Genomic DNA, 21,700 nt, shown 5'->3' on the forward strand with positions numbered 1-21,700 from the left:
GGAAGCTTTGACATTCATACTCCTCCAGTCCCCCAAGGAAGAATAAAGAGTGTGAGTCTGGCATCCATACAGAAAGAAAGATGCTAGCCCTGCTCCAACTAACAGTTCAGGATTCCAGACACAAGATCGTGATGACTTGGAATGGAAGGGACCTCACCTGTCATCGAGAAGTCACAGAATTCTAGAATAGCATGGGCTCCTGGAAGGCTCCTGAAGGACCATCTCACCCACCAGTTTTCAAAGTGGGTTCAGTACAGCAGTAGGGTCCCCTATACACAAAGCAAAACAACTCTGTTTTTTCCTGTTTCACATACTGATGTTCCCCAAAAAGCTGTATTCCAAGCCAAAGGGTCACCACCAAGTCTGAAAGCCACCGACAAACAACTCCCTCCCTCATCTTACTGAAGCCCACTGAACGCTGCACTCCCTTTTTTGTCACCCCCATTGAACTTGTAATGACTCAGCTAACATTTACATTTCCTAGACAGCCTCACAAGTTTGGGGCAAGGCTATTCCCATTCGCTGCTGGGCCCCCAGCTCCTGGCAGAAAACCCACCACAAGGTAGGTGCTCCATAAGCATCTACTAAACAGAGCTATGACTGAAAGGGGTTGGAGGTGGCTTTCAGTGCAACAGCGGCAGAGCCACGGTGACTCAAGCCTGGGCCGCGCCCAGTTATTGCAGGCGACCGAGCTCGGGCATGTGGTTAACAGGGCATCCTTGGCTCCTTGGCTCAGAGTTCCCAGGTACCTATGGCAGGGCTTGGAGTCTGTGCCCCAGCCCTTCCCACGCCACTGTCTCCTACCTGCATTACAGCTCACGGCATCCTATGCTTGAGTAATGGTTCAAGCTTGCCAAGGGCACCAACTGAATCACATCCATCGTGTCTCTCCAGCACCCAGCCTGGCCGGGAACAGACACTCAGCACTGCCTTTCTGCTTCTCCTCACCAAATTCGTGATCTTTTACAAACATTTGGCAAGCCTTTGAAAATGCAGTTGAGAACGTGCAGATGGTAAAGTGACTAAGCTAGAAAAATTCTCCATCCTGGGAAATCTCTGGTGAATCTCCCAGGAGTGGTTTTTTTTTTTCCCTGCCTGAGTGCCCATTTCTCTTCTTCTCTCTAAAATGGGAAGGTTGGCCTTAATCAACCCCTGAGGGCAGCATCAATGCTCCATGTAGTTGTAGGAAAAGAGACCGGTGAACTGTATAAACAAGGAATCACATTGCAGGCACCAACTATGTTTTCATTCCACATCTCTGAGCCCAAACACCTGTAGAACCAGACTTCCTATCCAGATTTGTAGAAGACACGCCGCACCACCCACAGGGAGCGGGAGATGCAGGAGAGGACTCACTATTGACTTTGCATGAGATTCTAATGACCTCAACAACTATATAGAGTGTGTGTGTGTGTGTGTGTGTGTGTGTGTGTGTGTGTGAGAGTGAGATACCTCAGTTGGGCAGTGAAACTCTCAGAATGACCTTTCTGAGGCCAATCTCAACTCAGTTTCTTAATGTCACCACACAGGGCCTTTTCTTTCCACTAGGCAACTCAGTTTTAGGGCCTCTTCTTGGGCCTACAAAAATATCTGATGCCTTATAAGTTAAAATTATCAGCTATAAAACATGAAAAGAAAACTTCAAGGCCATAATTAATAACTGTAATTAAGTGTAATCAAGTGGCTAAAATCCGTACCATGAAATCAACATCATGAATTGCTGACTTCAATATTCGTAACAGTCTCATTCCTGTTGGGGTGAGGGTAGGGAAGCTGGTTAGGTTTTTCTCATTTTGCAAGAATTCCTGAGGACACGTGACGATGGGAGAGAAATCAGAGCCCACGCTAAAACAGGTAAGATACACACAGAGCAAAATAATTCCCAAAGCAAAACCAGTACAATTTTTTTCCAGCCATAACACATACTTAACGGGGTATGTTTGAGGGTGACACGGGATGGTCCCTCCAAAGATAGGGTGGCTAGAGTTTTGGAAGATGTTAAAACCACCTATATGACAGGCTACAAAATTTTAGCTATCAAAACTCAGAAGATATGGCAAATGTTTGATTTCTGACAATTCTGCTGAGCTGATGTAGGCACTTGTGCATGTGCGTGCGTACACACACACACACACACACACACACACACACACACACAGTGGCTGCCTGTTTCCCGGGTCTCTGCTGCAGTAACAACTACTTCCCTTCACTTTATCCAAACGAAAACAAACTGAAGCTTTCCTTGATGTACGATGCATGATCAATAACCTCCCACTTCTCTTTTCATAGAAAACTCATTTTACTTTAAGGCAAACATGATGAGTGATTAAGATCCATAACAGAGACCCTGTGGATGGAATACATAAGGATTTCTGACTGTGACAGTCCTTGCAATGGAAAACTTTTGGCAAATTGAAGACCTAGCCGGCAGCATGTCTACCACAGGGCACACCCATCTTTCCAGGTACCCAGCAAAGACCTCTTTGGTGTGGGGACGGGATGGATTTTACAGCTGAGCTGAGCACCCTGGGCTTTGTGAGCCTCTACACGTGTTTTCCTTCAGCAAGAGTGAGCTCAGGCTGGGCCACTTGTTCCTCTAGAAAGTTCCACTATGGGGGAGGCTCAAGTAGCCCATGATGGAGGCCCCTTCCTTTGGGGCCAGTGGGAAGTTGGTGAAGGGTACATCTGCAGTCTGCAGAGCCCACAGAAGCTCTGATAATCCAGAGGTTACCTCCTCCCACGGCCCCTTCTCTATTCTTTCTGAGTGGACAATCCACACACTTACTGACCTTCAAGGAGCAGCATCTGAAGCCCAAATCAGAATGGTCTGGGTGGTCCCTCCTATGGCTGAAAATGGAAAGGTGGGAGCCAGGGTCAGACTCAAGGTTCCACTGAGACCTGAGAGGATGCAGGGGAGGGAGAGAATAACTCTATACATCCAAAGGTTGGGGGATCCAAAGGCTGGGGTAATCTCTATGTCCTGATGAGTCTTCAGATGGGGCCCCTGTGTACTATTCACACATCCGCTTGGGATAGTCAGTCCAACTTCTCAAAATACTTGAGCGCCAAGAATGCTCATGGAGTGCTATTGGGAAGCACAGAAAGAGCAGCCAACAGGGTTAACGGGAAAGCCTGAGGATAACGCACCAGGTGACTGGGGTGGGAATCCCAGTGCCTGCTCCCCCAGTGCGTGGCCTGGAGTGAGTCCCTGAGCTTGTCTGAGTCAGTTTCCCTGACTGGGAGGTGGAACTAACAACACTGACCTCAACGGCGGGGTTGGAGGGCTTAATGAGAGAATACGGGGAAATTAATTGCTCAGCAAATCCTGGCGCAGCAGACCTCCATAAACGGGACCCGGCGTTAACCACAACTAAGGAAAGAAAACAAAGCCATGTTTCTTTTGTTCCTGGGGCAGCATGGCATGGTGGAGAGACGCCAACCTGGGGGTTCAGGGAGCTGAGGGTGGCCCCACCTTGAACTCAGAACTTTCTACCTCTAAAGCTCGGGATTTTGTCTCACCCACTGAGCTCGCTCATCTGCCAGTGGCTGTGTGGCCTCACACATGTCTATTCATCCCTGTGGTTCTCAGGTGTCTGCTTTGCAAAATCCGCCTGATACCCAGACTATGCTGTATCAGGAGAGCTGGGCAGGCTCCTTCCAGTTCCAAGATGCAAGAGTCTCTGCAGACACAGCTTTCAACTTGGAATTAGAGCAAGGTGCCATCTCACAGGAAGAAACTGGGTATAAAGGAATAATGAGCAATCATTTCTTTTCTGTTCTTCAAAGAGAAGCAAGCTTTGAAAAGGAGAGATTTTCAGTGTGGAGAATTCAGAAACAGAGGAAGACACCCAGCCAGTTAGCCAATGGTTAGCACCGGGCTTCCTGTCGGTGAAGTTCCATTGATTCATGGTTCATTTCACAGACCACAAATATTTATTCCATGCCCACTATATGCCAGGTGATTGTGGTGAATGAATCAGACAAGCTCCCCTGCTTGAATGGAGCTTACATTCTATGGCCTCCTTCATTCATTGAACAAATATGTTTAAGTGCCTACTATGTGCCAGATGTGGTACCAGAGATGCAAAGATGAAGAAGACATAGTCTGACTTGTAAGGATTAACAGGTGAGTGAACTATTCAGTATAACCTGATGAGTGCCATAATAATAGAGGTTTCAGATGACTGGGGAATGATAATCCCAACAATAACAGCTGACACGCATCGAGCACTCACTACCCCAAACTCAGTGCATATAAATGTCATGTCACTTCATTTTTTATCCCCAAAATACTCCTACAAGGTGGCCACTCTTACAGAGGAGGAAACTGAGGCTGAGAGAGAAGACCTTGTCCAAGGTGGCACAGCCAGTAAGGGATGGCCCTGGGATGGGCACCCAGGCTTCTGGCCTCAGACCCTTGGTTACATGACATGATACACCATGTTGACTGCTCTCCAAAGCATCAACCAGATTAGACATTTTGGTGGTAAATAACTTAAGACCCCGTGAGTCACAATATCCTAAAGTCACCATCTTCTATGTTGGGGTTTAGGAATTCAGGACGGATCCTTTCTGTTTATGTAAAATTGGTTTAGCCACAAAACCCCTTAGAAAAAAATATACATGTCTCTTTAATACAGAGGCAAGCCAGTTTGAACCTCAGACCTTTGAAAACCACAGGTGAATGTGCCGACTTCAACAAATGAAAGCAAGCACTTTGGCATGGAAAGTTGGAATGTGTCTGGCTGGACAGGGTTATTTTGGGCTCCAAGACAGCTTTGATAACAATTCTACCTCTGCTCCGTCATATCAGAAATGCCACCTGGGAGGTGAGGATGCAGCAGTCAGCGGAGGAGGAACAAAAGGAAGAGCTTTGCATCAGGCAGCGAGCCGAACTGCAAATAATTGTGAGGATGGGGAGAGGAGAGTCACGTTCGACTCTGAAACATCTGGTTAGTGGACCCTGCATTCTACCAGTTCTTCCTTTTCCCAGTATTGGTTCCCCTCATTCCCTTTTTCTCTTTTCCATCTCTTTTGGGTCCAGGAGCTCTACAAGATTCCAAGCACAGCACTTAGCTTTCTCCCCTCTCACCACCCCACTTCGCTCAGTGCTTCTCCGAGCCTCAGCGGGACATGCTCTCCTGGATTGTCTCCACAGCCAAAGCCAAAGCACATTGTGTGATTCCCTGCTCCCTGGGTAGCCTGAGCCTCCTGGGATGTCAGAGCAGCAAGGACTTGCTAATCCTCCAGGCCAGTGCCTTTCAAATTTGATCTGGCAACAGAATCCCTTTTTCAAATGCATCTTACGCAAAAGTCCGATATAAAAACAGAGGAAAGGGTAGCAACTCTGATGAAATGTGTTTGTGTGCGGAGAGTCTCCCCATGTGACCCCTATAGGACTCCCTAAGGCCCTTTACAGGAACCTAAGACTCAAGAAAGCCCAGACTGAAGTCAACAATTTGGCCTAATTCCCTCAATTTATAGATGACATACTGAGGCCATTTTGCCTCCATCCCTTTGAGAAAACATCCAAAACATCCTTCTGGTTCACTATGGTTAGTGTGATTCCCATTAAGCACATCAGTGATGCTTGTTCACTGGGCCTCAAACAGTGCCCAGGGGTAGCAGGCAGAAATATTCCCACAGCTCGGGGAGCAGTGGTGGGAACTACCTCGCTTGTCACATGACACAGTTGATCACTTTCTCCTCCTAGATATTTTCTTCTGTTGACTTTTAGGATATTTCTGGCTCTCCGTCTTACTGGCTGCTCCTTCTCAGTCTCCTTTGCTGGGTTCTCCTCTTCTGCCCAGGTCAAGGAAGGGCTCCATCCTTGGTCCTCCGGTCTCTTCTACATTTACTCCTTAGGTGACCTTGTCCTGTCTCATGGCTTTAAAAACAACTCGCATGCTCCCAGCTCCCAAATTTGTATCTCCAAACCATCCTCTCTCCTGAACACCAGCCATGGCTATCCAACTACTACCTGACAGCTCCACCTGGATGTCTGAAAGGCACCTCAAACTTAGTACATCCTGATCTGGGTTTCAGATCTTTCCACTATTTCAAACCTGCTCTTTCCAAGGTCTTTCCCACCTAGTTTATGGCAACTCCACCCTTCCCTTTGTTCAGACTGAACCCTGGAGGCATCCTTTTTTTTTTTTTTTCCAAGTTATCCCCCCTCCCTTTGGTAACCATAAGTTTGTTTTCTATGTCTGTGAGTTTGCTTCTGTTTGGTAAATGAGTCCATTTGCACTATTTTTTTAGATTCCACATATAAGTGATGTCATATATTTGTCTTTCTCTGTCTGGCTTACTTCACTTAGTATGATCATCTCTAGGTCCATCCATGTTGCTGCAAGTGGCATTATTTCATTCTTTTTTATGGCTGAGCAATATTCCATTGTATATATGTACCACATCTTTATCCATTCAGCTGCTGATGGAGGCTTAGGGTGCTTCCATGTCTTGGCTATTATAAACAGTATGACTATGAACATTGGGGTGCGTGTATCTTTTTGAATTAGAGTTTTCCGTATATATACCCAGGAGTGGGGTTGATGGATCATATGGTAACTCTGATTTTAGTTTTCTAAGGAACCTCCACAGTTGTCCATAGTGGCTGCACCAATTTACATTCCCACCAACAGTGTAGGAGGGTTCCCTTTTCTCCACACCGTCCCTGGAGGCATCCTTGACCCCTCTTGTTCTCTCACACCCCACACCCAGTGCAGCAACATCTTGCTGACTGTTCGTTTCCATTACGACCCAAATCCAATCACTTCTTAGCACACCTGCACTGCTACCACCCTGGCCCAGGCCACCATCACCTCCTGTCTGGATTATTGTAAGAGCCTCCACACACCGGTCTCCCTGCCTTCCCTCCTGGCTCTTCTAGAGTCTATTTTTGACCAGCAGCCAAAGTGATTCTTTCTATTTTGTTTTATTTTTAAAGGAAGAATGGGATTTTATTTATTTATTTGTTTGTTTGTTTGTTTGTTTATCTTTATTTATTTATTTATGGCTGCGATGGTCTCCATTGCTGCACGTGAGCTTTCTCTAGTTGTGGCAAGCGGGGGCTACTCTTTGTTGCAGTGCGTGGGCTTCTCATTGCGGTGGCTTCTCTTGTTGCGGAGCACGGGCTCTAGCACACAGGCTTCAGCAGTTGTGGCGCGTGGGCCTAGTTGCTCCCTGGCATGTGGGATCTTCCTGGACCAAGGCTCAAACCTGTGTCCCCTGAATTGGCAGGTGGATTCTTAACCACTGTGCCACAAGGGAAGTCCCCAAAGTGATTCTTTTTAAATCCTAAGTCGGACCTTCAAATCCTGAGTCAAAATCCTACAGTGGCTTCCTAGTTCACGGAGAGCAAAACCCAAAGTCTACAGTAGCCTATGAGGACCTACCCCAGCTGGCTCCTAGGGACTCTCTGGTTTCCTGTCTTATCCCTCTTGGCTCTCTCACTTCTCTCCATCACAATGGCTTCTTTGCTATTCCTGCCTCAGAGCCTTTATACTGGCTATATCTCTCTGCCTGGAACACTCTTCCCACAGATACTCACATGGTAAATCCCTCACCACCTTCACCTCTCCCTGCACCAACATCACATTGTCATTGAGACCACCCTGACCACACTATTTATAATTACAACCCACCATCACCAGCCCTCCAGATCCCCCTTACTCTGATTTATTTCTTCCATGGTAGATATCAACTTCTAACATCCTATATTATTCACTTATGTTGATTGTTTAGGGTCTCCCTCCACTAGAATGCAAGTTCTATGAAGGCAAGAATTTTTGTCTGTTTGTGCACTGATGTACGCTAAGTGCCCAGAACCATGCCTCTTCCATAATAGGCTCTCAATAAACATTTTTTGAATGAATGAATGATTATCTTGCAGCTTGCAGATCACTTTCACATCTGAGGACTCATTTGAGCCTCAAAACTCTGCTGGTTTTTTTCAGATAAGAAAACAAGCCCAGAGAGACTAAATCGCTAGTCTGAGATCACACAGCTTGTTCCACAGTGGGTCTCATGCCCTCCTCTTCTGTCCTTAAACCCTCAAGTGCATCTGATCTGACCACACTGGTGCCAATCTCTCCAAGGCCCAGGCCCCACCTGCCTCCCCAAACTCATAGCCCGGCTTGCTGGGGACCACATTTACAGGCTCAGTACACAGGATGCTTCCCGCCCCCCCACCCAGAGGAGCATTGGTACACTTTCACTCAAATGAACTCATATCTGGTTTCTAGGGACCATGTGACATAGACATCAGCTTCCAAGGCCAGATTCTAACCCCAAGACCCTCCTCCCAAATACAGGAGGGACACTGATACGCTGCCCACCCCCAGCCTTCTGTGAACACACATTATCACCACAACTGGACATTCTATAAGGAATGAGGGAGGAGGTGCGGGCAGCAGGGAGGGGAGAGAGACACCACAAATCAAGAAGAGGTCCTCCTCGTTCTTTCTTACCAATCAGAGGCTGAAATGTGGGGTCACAAGTACAACTTAATAACTGCTTCTAGCCTCCTGCTGAGAAATTTCTTTCGGGCCTGAGTCCCAGGAACAGCTACAGCAGCTAGTTTATTTCTGTCTCATCCATCACACTGAATTGTGTATCTGCTCACCATGGCTCCTTTTTTTGTACAGGATATTGGGAAACCCAAGGGCAGCAAATCCTGGTTTTCAGGTCTTCAGACTCCAGGACCTATACCAGAGGCCCCCTGGGGCCCTGGTTCTCTGACTCACAGATGGCAAATTGTGGGGTTTCTTGGCCTCCATAACCACATGAGCCAATTCCTGTTATACCTCTGTTTCTTTGAAGAACACTAACACAGGGGTAAACACTCAATCAGTGTTAGCTTTTACCATCACTAAGTGCTGGTAATGGTTTCCCAAAGTGTTGCCTCTTTCGACACTTGTAACTTTGTATGAATACCAGAACCTGGTAGTATCATGATTTCCCATTCTTACATGAGAAAACAGGTTCAGAGGGATCGCAGCCTGTCCAACGTCGCACAGCATGGGTACACCCTGCTACGCCTGAGCCGAGGTCTTCCCCCTCACTGGAGTACTCATCTCCCCTCCTGTACCCCCTCCTCCCCCCTCCCCAGGCTCCCAGCAGCCCCCAGAGGTTCCACATGATGGGACCATCAGAGGCCATGAAATCACCAGCTTGCTCTTGGTCTGTTCCTTAATCCACAGCTCTCATGCTGGGAGGAAGGAGGACTTAGAGCAGCAACCAAATCAGCAACAGCAGGGGAAGCAGGTGGGGAGGCGTGGAGGAGGTCGGGATGCAGAGAGAGGCTGGGGCCCCACCCCTGGCCCCTGGAACTGAGCCTTTGGTCCCACACCTGCACCAGCCTGCACCAGTGATCTGAATATGAAGCATCGAGAGACTCATAAACTGGCCCCCAAAATGGCAGCTGCAGGACGGAGCGAGCAGGAGTGGGGGTGAGGGTAGGTTTCTAAAGACAGAGGAACAGATGCAGAATTCAGAGACGCTGACCCGTGGAGGAGATGCCCGGTCCTTCTCCCCTGCCGGCCCTGATGGCAAACTCCAACATGGGAAGAGAATTTTGAGTCTTAACCCCAACCCCACACCGGGCCCCAAATGTCTCGTCTCCCTGTGCTGGCCACAGCCAGCCCAGAAGCACAAGGGAGGGGCAGCTGGACTCAGCCCACATTGGAGGGGGCTTTGTCCTCGGGCCCCATGAACCGCTCCTAAGCAGGTCCTGCCATGGGTGCAGTTTTACATCGGGGTGATTCTTTGTGAATAAACTAAACCTGCCTCAGGCCTGCAAGCTGCATGAGGGCAGGAACCATGTGTAGTTTTGCTCACAAGGGTGAACCCAGGCCCTAACCCTCAAAGTCAGCCAGAAAAAGGCTGTAGGGGCTGAGGGAGGAGGCCGAGGGAGGGAAACACCATGTATCCATGTATGCTCCCCAGTACTTGACATTTTAGAGGTATCGAGAGAGAGACAGAGACAGAGACAGAGAGGCAGAGAGAGCGGGAGACAGAGAGGGAGGGAGGGAGGGAGGGAGGCAGGAGGTGATCTGTGTGTGCACGTTTGTCACACACATCCTGAGCCCCTGGGTGGCACTGTGAGCTGGGATTAGGAAGAAACAATGGCACACGCTACCGGAGAACCCCCACTGAATCCAAGCAACCTCAGCCTCCTTAAGGTCCCACTCACCCTGTAGAGCTTCCTCTCTGATTTGCTTTCAGATGTTAATGTACTGGGGAACCACTAATTTGATTCCACCTTCAGCACACCTGATCTGCACAGTAATTGCTTTCCTTGGCTCAAGCTATGGAGACCTCTGCAAGCTTCCAGACTAGCATTCCCTTCTGCTGTGAGACGTACGTAGAGTAAAACCCGCAATGTTAAACCCAGGTGGCAAATTAATCTCCAAAACTGCTGTCTGTCGTCAAGGCAGCCTCTCACCCCACTCTGCCTCCCAGGAGTGATCTGGTTTGGAGGAGACAATGCATCACAGTGGAGGGGAGATGGGCTAAGAATCCAGAAACCTGGGATACTGGTCCAGATCTGCCATGTGACCTTGTGACCTTGGGCAAGGCAGTATCTCGCTCTGGACCTCAGTTTTCCCATCTGTAAAATGTGAGAGTTGAACCAGAAGCTCCGTTGGGATGAGGCGTGGCACGGGTGGAAGGAAGGTGGAATGCGAAGTCCCTCAGGCTCAAGTTCAAATCCCTGCTCTGCCATTTATTGTCTTAGTGACTCTGGGAAAGTTACTAAATGTTTCACAGCCTCAGATTCTTCTTGTGTAAGATGGAGGGGATGACAATACCTGACTGCCCTTCCCACATCCACCCTTCCCTTCCTGTCTGCTTTCTGCACTGCAGCCAACATGAGCTTTTTAGAACACAAATCTGATCACAGCATCTCCCTCCTTAAAAGCTTCCAAAGGCTCTCCAGTGTCCTTGGGAAAGACAGACTCCTTCATCTGGCAGATGCTTAGTCCAACCTCTAACCAGCTCCACTCACTTGGTTCTCCCATTCCAGCCACACTGGCTGCTTTCCTCCTTACCGAACTCCCTTCTGCCACAGGCCCTTTGCACATTCTGTTGGCATTCATGGAGTACTCTTCTACCTTTTCAACCAAATACACCATTCTTCAACCTCATTCAAGCCTCACTCTTCCTTGCTTCCTATCCTCACTCCTGACTACATCCAGAGCCTCAGTAAAGACTCTTACAGCCTCATGCATCTCTCCTTTGTAGCTACTGCCACAGCTGTAAATTTACATCTGCATGATTGACTGTTTGATAACAAAACTAAGTCCACTACAGGCCTGCAATCTCCATGAGGGCAGAGACCATGTTGCTTAACATCTAACGCAGTGCCTGTAGAAAAAGTCGTAATGAACATAATAAAATCCAACAGTGCCAACATTTATTAAGCAATTTCTACGTGTCAGTCACCTCCCAAAAGCTCTAAGAATTAGGTTTTATTATCTTTCTCATTTAACAAAAGAGAAGACTGAATAACAGAGAGGTTAGGTAACTTGCCCAATATCACACAGCTAGTGAGTGGTCAAATCATGTAAGTCTGGTTACTGGCAAACTACTTAAAACCTTTCACTCAATAAAATGAAGCAGGGTACAGGGAACAGACCTTTAAGCAAGGAGGCTGGCACTTCTTAAGCATTTAATAATAATAATAATTGCTAACAGACAGTGAGTTTTTATGATATGTTCAATATTATTCTGAGGATTTTACATAAATTAACTCATGCTCCCAATGACCCTCAGTGGTGGAGGGGGGAGCACTACCATTATCCTCATTTAACAGATGAGGAAACTGAGGCTCAGAAAGATTAACTGGCTTGCCCATGGTCACCTGGCTTATGGGTGGTAGAGACTTGGTCCACCTAATTCCAGAGTCCGGGAAAATCCAGTCTGTGATTCTCCGGGAGGACAGATTCCACACCAAGCCTCATATTTCTACATTCAGTTCTGGTGAGAAGGCCTGAGCTCCTTCTGGCTCTGAGCCTACCCAGCTAGACAGGATATGGAAGGAGCTGTCCCCTGGAGGCCACAAAGCCACCCGCTGCTCCGGGGTCTCGGCTGAGGAGGCTACAAAGCAATGTCATGGACAGCTGGGCAGTGACTCACGGGGCAGCCAGGGAAGAAGAAGCCAGCAGGGGCTAAAAAAAGACGTATGACCACATATTATACAAAGGAGGATCATCAACCATGACCACCAGCACCAGGGTAAGCACCGTTTCCACTCCACACACTCCTCAAGCTGCCCTGGAGTCCATCTGGGATCCTCTCAGAGTTTCATTTGAACTGGATTTCACCACTGTGCCATAGCTGTTCAGAGCACAGACTCTGGACCCCAAATTCCAACTCTACCCCTTAGTAGCTATGGCATCTCGGACTGGTCACTGAACCTGTCTGAGCCTCAGTTTCCTCCCCCAATAAAATGGGGATAAGAAACACGCACCTCACAAGAACAGTGTGAAGATTAAATGAGCTAACGTGTGTGAACGGCCCCATACAGTACCTGGCTCAGCAACTGTTAGTTCCCGCAGTGGATGAAATGCAGAGGGTGGCAGAGGGGAGAAGACAGGCATGTAGTACAATTTGCCTGGAGCACCCACTCTTTTCGATTCATATTTTAATCATGCCTGAGAGCTTCACACCTATTCGTTGTTAATCCATATAGCATCCCACTTCCAGAACAGGATGAAAATAACAAGAATAATAAAGATAAAGGATAACAGCTGTTAAGTATATACCACGTACGAGACACTGGGGAAAACACTTTGCACCCACCATATTATTATTTTAATATTACTTTGATCTTCATAAACATTCCATAAGGCAGTCCAGAGCCAGACTGCCCCAGTTCAAATGTGACCCAAACACTTGCTAGCTGTGTCGCCTTAGTCAAATTCTTGAATTTACTTCCTAACTGACTTCTTAACCTGTAAAATGGGAACAATAATAACAATAGCACCTATTTCATATAGTTGTGGTGAGGATTCAAATAGTTAATATATGATGGCAGAGATGTCTAGCACTCTACCAAAAACTGATGCCCCTCTAACAGTACAGAATTGTGGCTGGGAGTGGCTGCCTTGCCAGAGACCATAATTCCCAGCCTCTGATATCTAGTTGAGGCCACATGACTGAATTCTGGTGTTTGGAATGTGGAAGCAATTAGTATACCCACATCCCAGACTCTCCTATAAAAACATCCCCATCCTCCACACTGTTGACCCCAATCAAGGAAGCTCCTGGGAGTCACGTGTTCCAGAGGGCGGACCCTCCATCAGATTCCATGGAACACAGCGCCTCCCTACCCTCCCTTCAACTGGACTCAACAGGAATGAGAAAACAACTTTTATTGTGTTTAGCCACTAAGATGTTAGGGTTTATCTGATGCCACAGCTTGCATTATCCTAACAAATAAAGAAATTGACATCGTAAGTGGGTTCCTTACATATGTGGCATTGGCTTAGAAGTCAGATGGTGGCGTATGATGTTTGAGGCTGGAAAACTGGAGCACCGTGTTATACAGCAATTAAAGGCTTGGTTAAACTGTCACCTATGATAACTTAGAAGGCAGAACTCATGCCTACTGAGCCTGTAAGCGCTAGAGGAGAAAGGACTGAAAATAATAGTAAGAGTTTGCTGCTTGTCCCTGGCTGAGTTTAGCAAGGTATTAGGGAAAGAGAGGATCTCAGGCATGAATTAGTCAGTTTGCAAGTAAAACTGGAAAGGAATAGTGGACACATGAAGAAGACAATATTCCTAGATCCCAAACAATATGAGCAAAGATTGAGCAGACTTCTAAGTGAAATAAATATCAGATGAAGTGTATAAGCTTCCCACCACATAAGCCTGATGGCCTCAAGGTAGCTGTCATTAAGTTGAGTGAGAAATAGAGGAATGGGGTTAAGAAAGCCAAGAAATAATCCAGGCTTGAGAATTAGGTCCAGGAAATAACTTTGACTGCTGGCACACTAGACGTCATAGATGAAAATCCTACTAAGTTGTTGTGGGAATTGTTTTAGCAAAATCTATAAGCTTGGATTTTAAAAACCTTTTACTGTTAATGCATTAAAACAATCCTTGGGCCCCTTAAAGTTCAAGGGCAGGAACTAGGTTACACAAGATTTAGAGCCTCAAGGAGGTCATATTCCCCAAGACCCACTTCAAGTGTGGCCAAGAGGAATAATGGACAAAGAAAATCCTGCCACAGGGCAGAGCCACGACCATGGAGGACAATGAACCAGGAAACTGCTTCCAGAGAGCAGAATCAGGGCTTAAGCAAGGAACCTCACCCACTTCCAGGGCACGGTCACACAGTGTCTGCTTGGCAAGATTTCATAACTACTAAGGGCCAGTGACTTCTGTGTGTCTTCCACTGTTGCCTTTTCCTAATGGGTTATCCTCCAATATGGTATATGGGCACAGAGGGGAAGATAATGAGTCTCTTTTAGCTCATGGGTCTCTGAACCATGAGAAGCCATATTCAATCCCATGGATAGGACAGGAATTCACCCAAAGATCTTGAACTTTAAGTTGGAAGCACTGATTGGCTAGAACATGAATATCCTCCCTTAGGGGAAGGGAAGCATGTTTTGTGTGTGAGAAGAAGGAGGCACATAGATATTTGGTGGCCAAGGGCGCCAGTGACACGTCTGGCCAATGATATATGGGCATAGTGATGAAGGCTCCTTTCAGGCTTAGCCCATAACACCTTTCTTAAGATCCTCCATACTCTCCTTCTTTCTCTACCTACTGGCTGGATAAATGTCCAAGGAAGGCCCTAAAGTCCACATATTGAAGATAAAGAAAGCACTCTCTCCATCAGTCTTGGTACTTAAATGACCCTCCAGCACCCTCCCACCACACTCCTCCCAAAATCAGACTTTAGTGAGTAAGAAAGGACCTTCTATTGTGTTAAGCTCCTAAGATTTGGGGGTTGCCTTTTATAATAGCTAATATAACGACAACAATTATAACATATAGCACTCTTCAAACAGTGCCTGGCACATAATAAGCACTATACAAGTGTAGCTATTATTATTACAATACCCATTTTACAGACAGGGAAACTGCAAGTTATGGGTGTGTCTGACTCCAAAATCAATTACTATTTTATATTTACCTCTCAGTAAATGATAATCAGACCCATTTTATAGGTAAGTTTGGTGTCTGGCTCAAGGTCACAAATAATAACAGACCCAGAATTAGAGGCCTTTCTTCTATTCAAAGGCCATTAGCCACCCCACCCCTGACCCCAGATCTCCAGGTTGGTCCGCCATTGTTTATTTTGCTGTTATTTTTATGGTGTGTTTCAGGAAACATTCTACTTACAAATGCCCCAGCACTGAACTGGCAAATCTGAATAGAAAACCAAATAACCCTCCACTGACCCGAATTCCAAGTTTTAATTTACATTAAGCTAGTTAATTAAAAACATGCTCTGTGAGCACAGACACTGACATGGCTTGCTGCTGAGATAGCTTTTGCAGTTCTTTGTAAAAAGCTGGGTTTCTTCTGTGATGTTTTTGTCCAGCACAGCAACACTGTACCATGGAACAGCGCGACCAGCTCCGGGGATGTGGACAGGGTGATGGGCGGAGCCAGGGGAGCAGGCAGCAAAACTGCTGAGTAAGCATTTAGTTTATGAGCAAAAGACCTGAACACCGGGCCTCCCTGGTGGCGCAGTGGTTGAGAGTCCGCCTGCCGATGCAGGGGATACGGGTTCATGCCCCGATCTGGGAGGATCCCATATGCCGCGGAGCGGCTGGGCCCGTGAGCCATGGCCGCTGGGCCTGCGCATCCGGAGCCTGTGCTCCGCAACGGGAGAGGCCACAACAGTGAGAGGCCCGCATACCGCAAAAAGAAAAAAAAAAAAAAAAAAAGACCTGAACACCAACTTACCCACCAAACCAGTGCTGGTGAGGCGAGGGCTCATGTTAATTAAAGTTTATAAAGTGATTGGGGATCCCAGCAGTGAAAGAGACTATTCCAAATCCCCTTATTATTATTGTCACCAGCCTGAATAACCTGTTTTTTAAGGAAGAGCCGTTATTATCGAGTGCCTACTATGTGACGGTTGTTTTCACATATCTGATCTGATTTAATCCTTTTAATCACCGTATGTGGTAGGTTTGGGTTTTCTTCCTTTTTCATGTTTTTTTTTTTGTTTTGTAATCCTTACTGTGCAGATGAGAAAAACAAATTCAGCAAAATTAAGTCACTTGCTAGAAAGTGGCAGAGCTGACATTTGAGGCTAGATCTTTCTAAGTGCAAAGCCCTTCTCCCTTTCATCACACCACACTGCCTCTTGCAGTCTTCCCTTCAAATTCTTTCTGCATTTAAAACAAAATTTCATCCAAGGATGCCTATGGCTTTTTTATGTTTCCTTTTTTTTACTGAAGTGTAATTTGCAATACAGCGAAACACACATATCTTAAAGTCACAATGCAATGCATTTTGACAAATGCAAGTACCCCTGAACCCACACCCCTATAGATAGAAGGGACATTGCTATCACCCCATGAGTCCCATGTGATCCATTTCCTGATTCCTTGAGCCGTAGCAGCAGCAAATTAGAAAGGCGGACAGGTGCAGAGATGGCAGTAAGAATGGGCAACCAAGGTAAAAAGACTTGAAAAGATGACTCAAGGAACTCAGAATTCAATAGTTTCTTTCAGGATATCATTGTACAATATTACACAATAGATTGCTCAACTCAACAGGCATCTAATAAGCTCCAGCTGTGTACCAGGCCCTCTCAGACTTGACAGAGGATATAAAAATGTGAAATCCAGTACTGCCCAGTTCAGTTTAATAGGAACATATGGTGTGTTAGAACAAAAGGACTGTCAGGCTATCAAGGGCCTCGGTTCAACTGTGTAGGCAATGAAGGGCAGGGAGGATGGCCTGAAGGCAGGGAACTCATCTGTCACTAACGAGCAAAACAGTTAAGTTGCCTGTGCCTCAGTTTCCTCCTCTGTATCATGGGGATAATAGCAGTACTTTTTCAAGGGAATGGTGAAGAGTAAATGGGTCAATATATAGAGTGGTGTTGGATGCGTGTTAGCTGTTATTAGCTTGTACCTCAGTACTTGTGCAGCCCCTAGATTTAGTAGCTGCTCAATAAATATTGATGAACAAATGAATTCACGAATGAATAAGTGAGGCTACTGAGTTAAAGGGGGGAAAAGATTATGTAAAGCATGGGCTCCTTAATAAAGCTTGCGTATCAGAAAGAATGTCATGCAAAGTAGTTGAAGAAATAGGTTTGATGTTTAATGTATGTTTCAGATACCTAAGAAATTAACTGTTCATTTCTTACTGCTTCCTGCCATTTTTAACAAGCCCAAGGAAAAGAGATGAAGAGATCACAATGAAATTACAGTATATCTCATACCAAGAGATGGCGAAGGGGCCCTGAAACCTAGGAGTTAAGCTCTGTGGTGTGGGAAATGCTGTGATGGCAGCAAACCCTAACCACCACACATTCATCCTGCCCCAAACCAGCTCTGCGGTCTTCTCCTTCCTCAAATTATACTTAGTCCAAAAAGGATAAACACAAAATCTGTCTTTAAAAGATGTTAAAGATCATAAAAGTAAAACCAATTTGAAAAAATGCAGAGGCTACTAACAAAAACAGACAGAGCTACAAGAGGACCTGGGGGTGTATTACAGATCTAAGCCCTTATTTTATAGATGAGGAGACTGAGACCCAGAGAAGGAAAGTGAGTTATGACCCACAGTCATAACTTCAAGCGAATGGCCAAGGCAGAGGTGGAGCAGGGCACCCAGCGTCCCAAACTGGAGCCCGAAGGGGAATGCTCCTTCTTCCCAAAGGACACACAGGAGTGGGAGGAGATTCCAGCAGGTAAGGGTCTGGGGAGCCAGTAGATTGTAATGGGGAGGTAAGAACAGGGGTGGTGGGCGTACGCAGAGGGAAGAAAATTACGCCTCTCTGCACTTTTTATTGGGGTAGGGCTTCAAACAAAGAACTGTCCAGTCCAAAGCTCCTGGGTTTTGCAGGTGAATCCTCCTCCTCCTCCGGAAGAAGCACACACAAAGACCAATGCCTTCTCCCAGGTGTTTCCATCTGATCAGGAATTCACGGGTGGAGGTGGGCAGGCACGAGGAGCCTCACAGGTACCTCCCTTTAGAGGTTTAGCCCTCTACTGGCAGCAGAGGGGGAAGGGCTCTGCCAAAGAGGCCGGAGGAGTCTTGGCGATCAACGCGGAAGTCGCCATTCTGCCCCCACCACACGAACGAACGAGCGCGCGCGCGCACACACGCACACGCACGCGCATGCACACACACACACACACACACACACACACACACACGCTTTGCTTCTTCCTTCCCCTCCCCCAACGATGACCAAAGCCAGGTGAGGGGATTGACAACTGGAGGTTCTGTTTCCGAAGGGCTTCTGCGGGAGCTGCTTGCTTCTGCGCACACTCACAGGCACACTTACATACACACGCACGGACACGCGCACACAGACTCTCACAAATATGCACACACTCCTATGCACACACTTGGCTCCCACAAGAGGCCGGGCCGCGCCCGCTGCATCTCTGCTGCAGCCCCGGGGAAACGACAGGCAGCAACATGAATGAAATCTGCCCAGAAAGACTGCATTTCAGCTCCAACCACGCAACCTCCAGCCAAACCGCCGAATATGTAACAAAGTTTTATTTCGCTTTTAGAGTCTCCAGTTACGCTTCTACCATTTCCTGTGGAAAACTGAAGCTTTGAAGTGTCTAGCTCCGGCTTTCGCAGACAGGCAGGCCCGCCAGCTGGAGCTCTCCGAAACAAGCGCCCCGGGCCCCACCCCTCCGCCACCAGAGCTGCAGGTTCAAACCCACCCAGCTCCGGCCTTCAAAACAGGGGGTGCGGGAAGGAATGACAGACCTGCTGGAAACGACCTCTTAAACTGACAGTCCCTTCGGAACCCCGCCCCACTCCATCCTGACCGGGTCTCTTGTGGCGCTCCTTAAGCCAAGTGGTGATGCCTGCACCTCCCAGCCAACCGACAGCGGCAAGAGGTCGGAATCTGGGGGGTCTGCCCATTGCGCAGCAGCCACCAGCTGTGAGCTCTGGCCCTCAAAAACTGCCCCGGAAAAAACTCGGGACCTATAAGCCTTCCCGCTCCACCCTCTCACCACACACACCTCTCCCCGACTGTTTCTAGGCCGAGCGAGCTCTCAAACATTCTGCCTTTACGGCCGCAGGGCCCTGCCTTCCTGCGCGCACCGACGGTGTCCTCGAGGGCGCGGGGAAGTATGCTAACTGGACGGCGAGGGCGGAATGCGCCTCCTCCCGAGCTCCAGGGAGCCAAATTCCTGCGCCCGGGTATTTGGCATCTTTAGGGTCAAAAATAAATTTAAATAAATAAAATGTTTAAAATGAAAAAACAACAACAACGAAACACAGGGCTCTGGCAGAAATATGGACTAGGCGCAAATGATCGCACACCTGTGCCTCCAAAGTGGTGCTGGGCTCTTCCCACCGCCTGCCTGAGGCAGCCGCTGCCCCGCCCCGAATCCGGGGCGGAACCGCGCCCTCTCGGACTTGGGACCCCTACCAGCGGCGTAAAGTACGCGGATCCCGAAAGCAGGAGGGACCAGTGGTGTTTCTAGCCGCCTCCAGCTCGGCGGTTCCCTCGGAGACTTAAGACAGCAGCGGGCAGCCGGAAGGACGCGGGAGGGGGCCGGGAGGCAAACTTACGACGAGAGTTGGCCGGGTTGGGTGGGAGGGGGCAGCACCCGCGCAGCCACTTACCGCTGGCGTTCTTCCCGCAGATGAGGTGCTGGTAGGGCTGCAGCAGCCCCCAGATCTCGGAGTCGTTGTTGACCGTGTGCTCCAGCGTCTCCACGGTGAACTTGGGCGCCTCGTGGAGCGCGTGGTGGTGGTGATGGTGGTGGTTGGCGGCGGCTGCCGGTGGGGCTGCGGCGGCGGCGGCGGCAGCGACGGCCGGCGGGGCGCAACAGCTGCTGCCCCCGCTGGCGCTGCTGGCTGCGCTGCAGGCGCCGCCGCTCGCCGCTCCCCCTCCCGGCGCCTCCCGCTCCTTATCCGCCAAGGGGGCTGCTCCGGGGCCCGAGCCCTGACCCGGACCGGAACTGGAGCCCGGGCCCGGGCCGCTGCAGCTCCTGGGCAGCCCGGAGGCCACGACCCGCGCGTAGATGTCCCGGAAAAGGCTCTCCATGCAGGCCGTCAGGTAGATGGCTGCGTGCTCGTGGATGCGCAGCGCCACGCGGCTGTCCACCATCCAGCGGTACACGCGGCCCACGGAGAAGGTGAGGCCGCAGCGCGCCGATTTGCCGCGGCCCAGGCGGTCGCCACCGGCACTGCTCATGTTGTAGAGGGACAGCGCGGCCAGCGCGGCCGCCGTGCAGTGCGCCGCTAGGCCCCAGGACAGCACGATCTCCATGGCGCTCTGGATCTCGTACTTGGTGCACTTAGCGAAGCGCAGGCTCAGGCGCTGCGCCTCTTTGGCGATGCGTACCAGCGCCCGGCTCACCAGCGTCGACAGCTTGGCCAGCGCGTCTTTGGGTAGGCCGCCGGGGGCCACCGAGCCTGCCCGGGGATCCCGCGAGCGCAGTAGCAGCGCCTCCAGCTCCTGGAGGGTCCAGGGGACCTCGTCGAGGTCCGGCAGCAGCCGCGAGCAATGCTGGCCGGCGCAGTCCAGCCCCTCGGAGTCTTCCACCAGGGCAGTGTTGACAGTGTCAAAGCTGTTGTGCCGGCTGTGCATGGAGTCAGCTAGAGGCGGCCAGCAGCTCCCGCCATACGGGGACGCCGGGTGCGAGTCGGAACAGCACAGGGACAAGTTGGAGGAGCGCACCGAGTCCGCCGCGCCACCATAACCCGAGTCCAGCGTCAGATCCTCCAGCGTCCGAACCACGGGCTTCTTACCTCTCCTGGCCATCGCTGCGCCACTTCATGCTGCGGCCGCCGGGGAGCCGAGGGGAAGCAGCAGCGAGGAAAAGCGGGCGCCGGGGCGCGGGAAGAACCGAGTCCGCGCCGCCTCGGCTCACTTTTCCACCAGCCGCTACTACCTACAGTTACTACTTTCGGATGCCTCCCCGAGCCGTCGCCGCTGCAATACGCCGGGCAGAGCAGAGAGTCATCTTCCAGAGCCCGGGCCGGAGCTGGGACACGCTGAGGAGCGAGCCAGGCCGGGGGAGAAGCTCACGCCGGACACGTCCCTTTCTTCCAAAATAAAATAAAACTGTCTGACCCGTTCCCCACCGGGCCGGGCTGGGCGCAGAAACCACTGGGCGCCGGCCTCGGTGTTCGTAGGACGGAAATCGACCCAGATGCCCGCGGCAGCACCTCTGCCGGCAGCTGGCTCTCGGCTCTCGGCTCCCCGGCTCCCGGTTCCCGGCCCGGGGTTCGCTCGGCGCTCGCCCGCCCGGCACTGAAGCGCAGCAGCAACCGCGACAGCTGCAAACCCTACAAAATCCCGCAAGCCACGGGCAGCCCAAGGGGGCGGGCGTATGTAAAGCAGGGCCGGCGGACAGCCAATGGGGTTGGAGGGTGCTAATTACCTCTTTTTTATTCCTCAGCTCCACGCAGCCCCGCCCCTTATACACGCCCCCGGCCCGTGACCGAGGCTCCGTGAAGTGGGGAGCCAGGGCCTGAGAATTGGGGGACCTGTGGGAGCGTAGAGACCCAGACG

General features: G+C 49.5%; 1 protein-coding gene across 2 annotated transcripts in view; it reads right to left on the reverse strand.

The window, feature by feature from the left end:
* ABTB3 (ankyrin repeat and BTB domain containing 3) overlaps positions 1-20,947 on the reverse strand; it is a 307,966-nt gene extending 287,019 nt beyond the window's left edge. For both annotated transcript variants that reach the window (XM_060112558.1, XM_060112557.1), the window contains exon 1: positions 19,804-20,947. In XM_060112558.1, coding sequence (XP_059968541.1) covers positions 19,804-20,947 — 1,144 coding nt within the window. The remainder of the gene's footprint in view (positions 1-19,803) is intronic.
* Between the last annotated feature and the right edge of the window lie 753 nt (positions 20,948-21,700).

This window comes from Mesoplodon densirostris, chromosome 11 (assembly GCF_025265405.1).
Source record: "Mesoplodon densirostris isolate mMesDen1 chromosome 11, mMesDen1 primary haplotype, whole genome shotgun sequence".
Lineage (NCBI taxonomy): Eukaryota > Metazoa > Chordata > Mammalia > Artiodactyla > Ziphiidae > Mesoplodon > Mesoplodon densirostris.